Source organism: Pipistrellus hanaki (genome assembly GCF_964339955.1).
Source record: "Pipistrellus hanaki genome assembly, chromosome: 2".
Classification (NCBI taxonomy): Eukaryota; Metazoa; Chordata; class Mammalia; order Chiroptera; family Vespertilionidae; genus Pipistrellus; species Pipistrellus hanaki.
The window spans coordinates 1,482,208-1,493,084 of record NC_140504.1 but is presented as its reverse complement, the minus strand read 5'-3'; the positions used below and the strand labels follow the sequence as shown (position 1 = coordinate 1,493,084).

At 66.5% G+C, this 10,877-nt stretch overlaps 1 protein-coding gene across 1 annotated transcript in view; it reads right to left on the bottom strand.

Annotated features, from left to right (window-relative positions):
• Positions 1–4,832: 4,832 nt before the first annotated feature.
• ITSN1 (intersectin 1) overlaps positions 4,833–10,877 on the bottom strand; it is a 122,815-nt gene continuing 116,770 nt past the window's right edge. Inside the window, exons 35-39 of the mRNA XM_084873583.1 lie at positions 8,961–9,082; positions 6,972–7,054; positions 6,557–6,640; positions 5,737–5,910; positions 4,833–5,035 (exon numbers count right to left, since the gene is read on the bottom strand). Coding sequence (XP_084729709.1) covers positions 4,887–5,035; positions 5,737–5,910; positions 6,557–6,640; positions 6,972–7,054; positions 8,961–9,082 — 612 coding nt within the window. The 3' untranslated portion in view covers positions 4,833–4,886. The remainder of the gene's footprint in view (positions 5,036–5,736; positions 5,911–6,556; positions 6,641–6,971; positions 7,055–8,960; positions 9,083–10,877) is intronic.

Genomic DNA, 10,877 nt, shown 5'->3' with positions numbered 1-10,877 from the left:
TACGGTTCGATTCCCGGTCAGAGCCCAGGCCCGGGTTGCAGGCTTGATCCCCAGTGGGAGGCGTGCAGGAGGCAGCAGATCCATGATTCTCTCATCATTGATGTTTCTCTCTCCCCCCCTCCTTCCTCTCTGAAATCAATAAAAATATATTTAAAATATATATATTCTTCAACATATATGTCTATTCTATATATCTCAATATATGCATGTATCTATAGCTATATATATATGTATATATATATACACAAAAAGAAATCTGATTTACAGCATTCAAAATATGTGGGATGATTTATGTAAATATGTGACTGATCTGTGCTTGCCCATGAGAAGAGCTTGGTGCATATTAGCAATTAAATATGAGAGAATCTGGAATGCACACACGCACAGGCACACACGCACATACATATGCAGACACACACACACACACACACACACACACACACACACACACGTGCGCGCGGGCAGAGAAGCCCAGGGACCCGGATGCGGACATTGGTTCCTGGGTGAGAACAGCGCCCCCCGTGGTTTATTTCCGCTGTGTGTCCTGTGCTGGCTGCGTGTTCTGCGTGAACAAGGATGACTCTGTAATTGGAGGGGAAATAGCGAATGTTCTGGAATAAATAGCGCCTTGATTACGCTGGCAGCCGTTTTGCTCGAATGGGAATTATTCCCGGATTTACACCAGCGACCCCTCACCCGGCGAGAGGGGGCGGGCCCTGGGCCGGAGAAAGCTGCACAGGCTCTTGGTTTTCAGTGACGTTTAGTTTATTCTTTAAAACTTCCAATAACCCCCGAGAAAAGGGCATTGATATTCATGCTCTTCCCAGTGGGGCCCGTTTCTAAAATGTGCTCTAACCATCCGCTGTCCGAGCCTAGCGGAGGCCGAGGCCGGGGCGGTGTCCAGGCGAACCGTGAGGAACCGGAGGAACGGCCTGACAGCCGGGCAGAGACGGTGCTGCCTTACCCCTGAGGCCGGCGAGCGTGGACAGTGAAGGTCTGAGGCTGTTTGAGTCGGGGGCAGCCTCCTGGGGGGCAGCCAGGCCGCCCTGGTGCCTGTGGGACAATCCCGCCCCCCCAGTTCTCCTGCCGCACACGGACCCTCAGCATCTCAGAGGTCCGTGGGGCCGTGTCCGCTGTGTGCTGAGGTCTGTCTGACGGAGCCGGGGCTGGCTGTGTTTTAAGGTTTTTACACAGTTTTCCTTCCACAGCCACAGCTTGTCTGCAGGCTCGGAAAGGGGGTGGGACAGAAGCCACGGCCTCGGCTGGCTCTTCTCGCTTTATGGGGGGGAGGGGGGCGGTCAGACACATCGGTCGGCGGCCGTGGGCCCGGCTGCTCTCCCGGGGGGACTGCAGGGACGGGGGCACCGGTGCACGGACCGTTAGAGAGGGGACACGGCACAGGCACCGCCACCGCCGGTGAGACCCAACGGCTCGGACACCAAAGGAGCCACAGAAACCGAACAGCAGCCGGACCGCATCCTGAGAGTCGGTGACAGAGGCCCCAGCCTGCAGGGTGCACCTGCCTGGGGTCCTGCTGACCGTGACCCACTCCTGCCGTCCACGGAGGGACGGGCTGTCCGGCCGGCCACGGAGCCCTGAGGCCACGGCCTGCGGACGTGCCTGTGTGTGTCCAGTGGACGTGGCAGCCCACCTGAGGCCTCTCTTTCGCATTTACAAGGGGATGCGGCCCGGGAGGGGACGGGAGGGGGGAAGGGAAGGGAGGGGGGAGGGAAGGAGGAGAGGGGAAGGGACAGGAGGGGAAGGAGTGGGGAGGGAAGAGGGGAGAGAAGGGGAGAGGGGAGGGGAGGGGAGGATAGGAGAGGGAGGAGAGAGGGAGGGGAGGGGAGGGGAGGGGAGGGGAGGGGAGGAGGGGAAGGGAGGGGAGGGAGAGGGAAGAGGGAAGGGGAGGGGAGGAGGGGAAGGGAAGAGGGGAGGGAGAGGGAAGGGAAGGGGAGGGGAGGGAGGAGGGGAAGGGAAGGGGAGGGGAGGGGGAAGAGGGAAGGGGAGGGGAGGGGGAAGGGGAAGGGAGGGGAGGGAGAGGGAAGGGAAGGGGAGGGGAGGGAGGAGGGGAAGGGAGGGGAGGGAGAGGGAAGAGGGAAGGGGAGGGGAGGGGGAAGGGAAGGGAAGAGCGGAGGGAAGGGAAGGGGGAGGGAAGGGGGAGGGGGAGGGTCTCCGTCAGGGCCATGGGCACTGCAGGCTGCTCTGTGATGCCGGCAGCAGCTTCTCCCTGCACCCCACCCCCCGGCCGTGCAGAGGGGGCGGCCCGCAGTCAGACAGCCACGTTATCTGGTCAGCACTGCCTACTCCCGGATCAGGCTTTAGCATTTGCCTATAGTTTTACACACTTAAATTAGATACCTAAATACTCTCCTATACATTCAGAAAAATAATATCTGTGAAAAAGCACACGTGACGATGACAAGTTAAACATCGGCCTACGGAACTGCAGCACGTGACGGCATGGCTCTTACACGCCAGGCACACGGCTCGCCGCGCACAGTCCCCAGACACGGTGAGGGCGTGGGAGACGCCACTTAGACAGCAGACAGACATGTTCACGCGTGGAGGGGACTCCCCTCTTCTCCGCTGCACACGCACCCCCCACGGGAGCCAGGAACGAGGCCCACGGACCACACACGTCTCTGCAGATTCCTCCTCTGCACACGTATGTTCACACAAGTGCTGACCACTGGGCACGGGAGGGTCTGCAGGTCCTGTCCCAGAGGCAGCACGCCTTCGCCACAGCTGTACCACGCCTTCGCCACGCCTGCACCACGCCTTCGCCACGCCTGCACCACGCGAAGCCAGCTTCCTGTCCTCGCCGGGTGTGAGGGGGGCAGCGAGGGGCAGCCCGGCGCTGGCCGGGCCCGGAGGACACGCCCTGAGGCGGTTTCACAGCCACGGACACGGGCTCTGGGCAATGCGTGTTCCACATGCACATGGACACGCAAACAGCCCTGCCAAATGTCTGCCCCGACAGCAGCCGGAGCTGGGCTTTAAGGCCGTCGCCTGAGAAACCTTCACGGACCGAACGCCCTCAGGGCCCCGAGGAGACACCTCGCCGGGAAGGTGCATCGCAGAAGCAGCTGCTCTGCTCCTCTGCTCAGCGCGAGCCGGCCCCCGAGGCAGGCCTGCGTTTCCGTCCGGCCTTCCCGCGGCCTTTCCCTTAGCGCCTTCCAGCCCGGCAGAACGGAGCCACGAGAGGGCTCTGCTGCGTGGGGCGTGCGTGCGTGGAGCCCAGACCCTGCGAGGGCGCGGGCGGGCACGGCTGCGGAGGCGAGGGCACCTCGACGCTGGTCCTCCGCCCCCCGAGCTGCGGCTCCAGACGGGCCTGCCTGGGGCTCTGCCCTCCCGGGGTCACCCTCCTCACAGGCCAGGCGCCTGGGTGGCCACCGCCAGAGATGGAGCAGGTGCCCCGACCCCTGGTCCATGGGCCCCACAGGGCGGGAGCTGGCTCCGGGCACCGCCTCTCGCCCCGGGCTGCGAGGGAGGAGCGGCGTCTGCCCCCCGGGGGGGGGGGGGGCGCTGAGCACCCCCCACCCGTCCCTGACGGCCAGGCACCCTGCAGGCGGGGCTGGGGGCTCCCTGTCTGACCAGGAGAGGGAGAAACCCCGCGGCGACTGCAGACCAAAAGGAGGGGTTTCTTTCAGATCGGTGGGTCAGGGTCAAAGCTCAAAGGCCTCTTGGTGCCTCTCGGGCCCCGGGCACATCTGCCAACGGGGGACCTGGGTCTCGTCCCTCTGACAGGGCAGGCCGGGTGCACTGTCCCCGCCCAGCTCCACACACCTGCCCGAGCCGCACAGCCGGGGCCCACAGCCGGGGCCCACACCCACACCTCACAGCCGGACCCCACAGCCGGAGCCCACAGCCACACCTCACAGCCGGAGCCCACACCCACACCTCACAGCCGGAGCCCACACCCACACCTCACAGCCGGAGCCCACAGCCGGGGCCCACACCCACACCTCACAGCCGGAGCCCACAGCCGGGGCCCACACCCACACCTCACAGCCGGAGCCCACAATCGGGGCCCACACCCACACCTCACAGCCGGAGCCCACACCCACACCTCACAGCCGGAGCCCACAGCTGGAGCCCACACCCACACCTCACAGCCGGACCCCACAGCCGGAGCCCACACCCACACCTCACAGCCGGAGCCCACACCCACACCTCACAGCCAGAGCCCCACAGCCGGAGGCCCACAGCCGGAGCCCCACAGCCAGAGCCGCACAGCCCGGACACCTCTCAGGGAATCCCAGCTCCTCGCCGCCAGGGCCGGGCATGGAGCGGGAGGGCCGGCGCTGGCCGCGGTGACTGCCATGACACATCACACCCCAGCGGGAGCGGCCTGCGGCCGACGGCTCCTCACCACCCCACCCTCCTGCTGTGGGAATCAGACCCCAATCCCCCCTGGCCCAGGAGCCGTCACTGACGGGCAGTGAGACCTGGAGGGGCTGCTGGGATCGTCAGGAGCCGTCCCCCGGCTCCCGTGTCGGACGAGACCCCCGAGGGGAATGAGGGTCCAGACGGCGGCCGGACCATCGTCATTTCTTCTCAACAACCAGGGCCGGCCCGGGGACGGCGGGCGAGGGAGGAGACGGGGTGGGGGAGTTCTCTGAAAGGCAGACACAGTCAATGACCCTGTGGTGCCGGTGCCAGGCCCCAGGGGCCCGCAGAGGTCCCCGCCCCTCCCGCACCGAGCGGAGCGGCGTGAGGACGGGGGAGCCGGTTTGGTCTGTAGAACGGAGGCTGCGGGGAGGATTGTCGAGAGGGGCTGCTACGTCCTAAGGGGCCTTTCTCCGCCGCCGGTGGCCGCGGCCGCCCGAGGCCGGTCTCGGGGAGCGGCCCTGCCGGGGCTCCAGGCACCGGCGCCGGCGGCCGGCCTAGGGCTCGTCGAAGAGCTGCAGGTCCAGGCGCACCACGATCTCGCCCGTGGGCACCTCGTGCAGCAGCAGACACTTGGTCACCGGCCCCTTGGAGCCCTGGTCCCTCTTGATGTCGGCCACGCGGATCTCCGTCCGGCCCAGGAAGTCTGCGGAGGGGACAGGGTGCTCAGGGGCCTCGCCCAGGCGCCGCCTGGCTGCAGGGCCCCCGCCAACTGCCTCGCCGCCAGGGTGGTCCAGCAGGGTGGCTCAGTGGCTGAGCTTCGACCTTTGAACCAGGAGGTCACGGTTTGGGTCCATTCCCGGTCAGGGCACGTGATCCCTGGTGTGGGGCGTGCGGGAGGCAGCCAGCCAATCCATGATTCTCTCCCGTCATTGATGTTTCTCTCTCTCTTTCTCTGAAATCAATAAAAAATCTATAAGTATTTTAGGTATAAAGTATTTAAAGAGAAGCCACACCTGAAGGTTGAACAGACACCTGGTCCCGGTGCCACTGATGGTTCTCTCCGGGAAGGAGCCCGGTGCGGCCGGCAAAGGGGAGAGGATGGAGCGGCCGGCACGGTGCCCCCGACCCCCAGGAATGCCACGGCGGACACGGCGGCCGCGCTCTGGCTCAGCAGCCCCTGTGTCCGTGTCCCAGGGCCCTCGGCAGCGCCCAGGCCCAGGCCGAGGCTCGGGGGGGCGGCCCCGTAGCACCTGCTTTGGGGAGCACAGGCCCCGGTGCTGGTCGGGGGCGGGACCCTGAGGCTGGGGCTGTGTCTGCCGGAGGCGCCCGGCAGGGGAGCTGAGCCCCAGGGCTCCGCCGCCCCAGGAGGGAGCCACGGGCCCGGCCCCCGGGGGCGGGACTCACCGTCCGGGGAGAACTGGTCCCTCTCGAACACCGTGATGCAGAGCACCTCCTGCTCCAGGTCCCGGATGAAGAACTGGCAGGTGGAGTTCCACTTGGGGTTGAGGGTGTCCTGCATGGTCTTGGTGATGTGGCACTGGGAGCCCATGGTCACCTCACAGTACGGGTTGCTCTTCCCTGAGGCAGACAGGCTGCTGACCGCCCGGCGGGCTCCCGGGGTGCGGGGGGGGGCGGTTCTGGGGCGCCGGGCGGGCTGTCAGGGCGCGGGGAGGGCTGTCGGGGCGCGGGGAGGGCTGTGGGGCATGGGGGGGGGCCTCTGGGGCCCGGGGCGGGCTGTCAGGGCGAGGGGAGGGCGGGTTCTGGGGCGCCGGGCGGGCTGTTGGGGCGAGGGGAGGGCTGTCGGGGCGCGGGGAGGGCTGTCGGGGCGCGGGGAGGGCTGTCAGGGTGCGGGGGAGGGCTGTGGGGTATGGGGGGGCCTCTGGGGCCCGGGGCGGGCTCTCGGGGCGTGGGGCGGGTCACGTCACGTGGGCCGCCTGCCGGCTGCACCATCACGTCTATCCCCTCCATCACCAGCTTAGCAAGGGGCATCGGAGGGAGAACCCAGGTGCCAGCCCCTGCTGCGGGCGGCACACTCAGCCTAAGCACTGGGGTGCGGGCCCGGGCCTGAGGGCCGTGTGCTGGGAACGGCCGAAGGGGGGAGTCCCCGAGGGCGGAGGGCGGGCAGGAGTCAGGAACAGCTCCAGGGTCTCAGAGGCGCTGGGGAACGGGGAGGAAGCGGGGACGGGATGGCCTCTGACTGGGCGGGTGGGGCGGCCGGGCTCACCGTGGGAGCGGCAGGGCTTGAGCTCGATGCCCTCGACCACGTTCACCATCAGCCGCCCGATGCCGGTGGCCCGCTGCGAACGCACTGCGGCGGGAAGCGGCCGAGGTTTCAGTTCCCGTGGGACCCTCCCCGCCCGCCCGCCCGTCCGCCCGCCCACCCACCTGCCCATCCACCTGCCCGCCTGACCGCCCGCCCGTCCGCCCGCCCACCTGTTCGCCCACCCGCCTGCTGGTCCCTCCCCCTGCAGGGCCCTTCTCCTCCCTTAAACTCTGCTTCTGGCTCCTGGAGTTCGCTGATCCCCATCCTGCACCCCACCCCTCTCCTCCCCACCTCCTTCTCAGCCCCCCCACCCCCCAGGCGCACCCTCAGCTCCCAGCCGCCCCCCGCCCACAGGGCCCGGCGGCGGGAGCCTCACCCAGGTACGCCTTCTCCCGCTTCTTCTTCTCCGTCTCGATGTAGAGCTCAGAGGCTGCCTTGATCTTCTGCACCCAGGCCGTCCTGGAGGGAGAGGGGGGAGCTGGGGCGGGCGGAGAGGCTCCGCTGTGCAAACGCAGCTCCGGCTCAGGGCCTCGGGCCAGCGGCACTGAGTGCTGGGGAGCATTCTGCTCACGTCGCGTGACGTCAGTCAGTCAGCCTGCCCTTAGCCAGCAAGGCCCGAGGGCGCGTTCGGTGTCCCTACACCCATGGCCGTGGGCGGAACCGCGTCCTGGACGCTCCCTGGGCGACGTGGCCCGCACCGCCTGCCCGCCCTCCTTCCCGGGAGCATCGCACGCTGGCTCCAGGCCCGCGGGGGCGCGGGCTCAGCCTCCGTCCGGGAAGAGGGCCTTCCCAGGTGCATGGCACACACGCCCCCTGCACGGAACCGGCCCGTCTCCTCATGGCACACACGCTCCCTGCACGGAACCCGCCTCTCCTCATGGCACACACGCTCCCTGCACGGAACCCGCCTCTCCTCATGGCACACACGCCCCCTGCACGGAACCCGCCAGTCTCCTCATGGCACACATGCTCCCTGCACGGAACCCGCCTCTCCTCATGGCACACACGCTCCCTGCACGGAACCCGCCTCTCCTCATGGCACACACGCCCCCTGCACGGAACCCGCCAGTCTCCTCATGGCACACATGCTCCCTGCACGGAACCGGCCCGTCTCCTCATGGCACACACGCTCCCTGCACGGAACCCGCCTCTCCTCATGGCACACACGCTCCCTGCACGGAACCCGCCTCTCCTCATGGCACACACGCCCCCTGCACGGAACCCGCCAGTCTCCTCATGGCACACATGCTCCCTGCACGGAACCGGCCTCTCCTCATGGCACACACGCTCCCTGCACGGAACCGGCCCGTCTCCTCATGGCACACACGCTCCCTGCACGGAACCCGCCAGTCTCCTCATGGCACACACGCCCCCTGCACGGAACCCGCCAGTCTCCTCATGGCACACACGCTCCCTGCACGGAACCGGCCCGTCTCCTCATGGCACACACGCTCCCTGCACGGAACCCACCAGTCTCCTCATGGCACACACGCTCCCTGCACGGAACCGGCCCGTCTCCTCATGGCACACACACTCCCTGCATGGAACCGGCCCGTCTCCTCATGGCACACACACTCCCTGCACGGAACCCGCCCATTTTCACGTGGCACACACGCTCCCTGCACGGAACCAGCCCAATTCCACGTGGCACACACGCTCCCTGCACGGAACCGGCCCGTTTCCGCGTGTTACACACACTCCCTGCACGAAACCAGCCCGATTCCACGTGGCACACACGCTCCCTGCACGGAACCAGCCCAATTCCACGTGGCACACACGCTCCCTGCACGGAACCGGCCCGTTTCCGCGTGTTACACACGCTCCCTGCACAGAACCCGCCCGTTTCCTCGGGGCACACACGCTCCCGGAACGCTCTGGCCGGTGTCCGCTCTGCCCGGAGACCGGTCTGTGTCCTCTGGCTCCAGGCAGACCCGCAGCCAAGTGCCCGCAGCTCCCGGACCACAGGAGCCGGCTGGGGGGGAGCTGTTATCCCGCAGCCCCTGGGGCCTGCCGGTGATTAGTGCCCACGGGGCTGTGGCTCAGGGGTGGGCAGTGCGGGGCCTGCCGGTGATTAGTGCCCGAGGGGCTGTGGCTCAGGGGGGGGGGTGGGCAGTGCGGGGCCTGCCGGTGATTAGTGCCCGAGGGGCTGTGGCTCAGGGGGGGGGGTGGGCAGTGCGGGGCCTGCCGGTGATTAGTGCCCGAGGGGCTGTGGCTCAGGGGGGGGGGTGGGCAGTGCGGGGCCTGCCGGTGATTAGTGCCCGAGGGGCTGTGGCTCAGGGGGGGGGGTGGGCAGTGCGGGGCCTGCCGGTTATTAGTGCCCACGGGTGCTGCCGCGGCCGGAGCCGGCTGGAGGCGGCGGGCTCACCTCTCGTTGATGCTCTCCGCGCGGAGCGTGTACACGCGGTCGATGTGGGAGATGTGGAAGATGGGCTCGTCCCCAGACGGGTCGGTGGGCAGCTTCACTAGAACCTCGTTCAGGAAGATGGGCTGGAAGATAACGCACAGCTTTACGGAAACCAGACGGCACGCGTGCTCCAGTGAGCGCCGAGTGTGTGTGTGAGTGTGAGAGTGTGTGTGTGTGTGTGTGTGTGTGTCTGTGTGTCTCTCTGTGTGTGCGTGTCTATGTGTGTGTGTGTGTCTGTCTGTGTGTGTGTGTGAGTGTGTGTGAGTGTGTGAGTGTGTGTGTGTGAGTGTGCGTGAGTGTGTGTGTGAGTGTGTGTGTGTGCGTGAGTGTGTGTGTCTGTGTGTATGTGTGTGTGTCTGTGTGTCTCTCTGTGTGTGCGTGTCTATGTGTGTGTGTGAGTGTGTGTGTATGTGAGTGTGCGTGTGTGAGTGTGTGTGTGTGTGTGTGAGAGAGTGTGTGTGTGTGTATGTGTGTGTGAGTGTATGAGTGTGTGTGTGAGTGTGTGTGTGAGTGTGTGTGAGTGTTAGTGTGTTAACATCAACTTTCACAGGCAGCAAATTACAAATATGAGACTCCCCATTTCGCAGATATTTTTAAGAACATATTTTTATTGATTTCAGAGAGGAAGGGAGAGAGATGGAAACACCAATGATAAGAGAGAATCACAGACCGGCTGCCTCCTGCACGCCCCCTTCTGGGGATGGAGCCCGTGGCCTGGGCCCGTTCCCTGACCGGAATCGAACTGTGACCTCCTGGCGCAGTGGCTGGGGGAGAGCTGGGTGTGCGCGTTGCTCTGTTTATAAACCAGGCTCACTGCTGCTCCGGAGAGAACACCGCTCAGACGCCCCACGGGTGTCAGAGGAAACTGTCCCGGGCAATGGCCACCAGCACCGCGGCGGGGACCCCCACCAGGGCCGGTCTGAGCGGCTGGGACAGGGGCACGGAGGTGTCCGGCTGCCTGGGCAGTTGGGAGGGGACCCGGGGGTGCTGGGAGCGGGAGGACCTCTCCGGGCACACTCGTCTGCACACGGGACCCTGAGCCCCGCCAGGGCAGGTGCGTCAGGTCTGGGGACCCGCGGGGCAGCTGGCAGTGCTCACCATCGCCCTGACGCTGCCTCCTGGGAGCAGGGACCCAGAACCCTTTCTGCCGGAGGTTCTGGCCTTCAATTTATTAAAAAGCCAACTCAGCCCGGCCGGTGCAGCTCCGTGGCTGAGCATTGACCTAGGAACCGGGAGTTCAGGGTTCGATTCCCCGTCAGGGCACAGGCCCAGGTTACGGGCTCCATCCCCAGTGTGGGGCGTGCAGGAGGCAGTGGTCCATGGTTCTCTCTCATCATTGTTGTTTCTCTCTCCTTCTCCCTCTCAATTCTTCTCTGAAATCAATAAAAATATATTTTTTAAAAACAACACAATTTCTGTGACGGTCAGGAAAGAGAAGCTCCGAAGCCGGACATGCCTGCCCGGAAGTGGCCGTGCAGTCACCCTGACCCCGGCCACCGCCCCTCCCCGCCCTGGCCCCCCGGACGCTCCGTGGACCCCCTCTCCCCGCCCGGCCCCCCGGACGCTCCGTGGGGCCCCCTCTCCCCGCCCGGCCCCCCGGACGCTCCGTGGACCCCCTCTCCCCGCCCGGCCCCCCGGACGCTCCGTGGACCCCCTCTCCCCGCCCGGCCCCCCGGACGCTCCGTGGACCCCCTCTCCCCGCCCGGCCCCCCGGACGCTCCGTGGACCCCCTCTCCCCGCCCGGCCCTCCGGCCGCTCCGTGGACCCCCTCTCCCCGCCCGGCCCTCCGGCCGCTCCGTGGACCCCCTCTCCCCGCCCGGCCCTCCGGCCGCTCCGTGGACCCCCTCTCCCCGCCCGGCCCTCCGGCCGCTCCGTGGA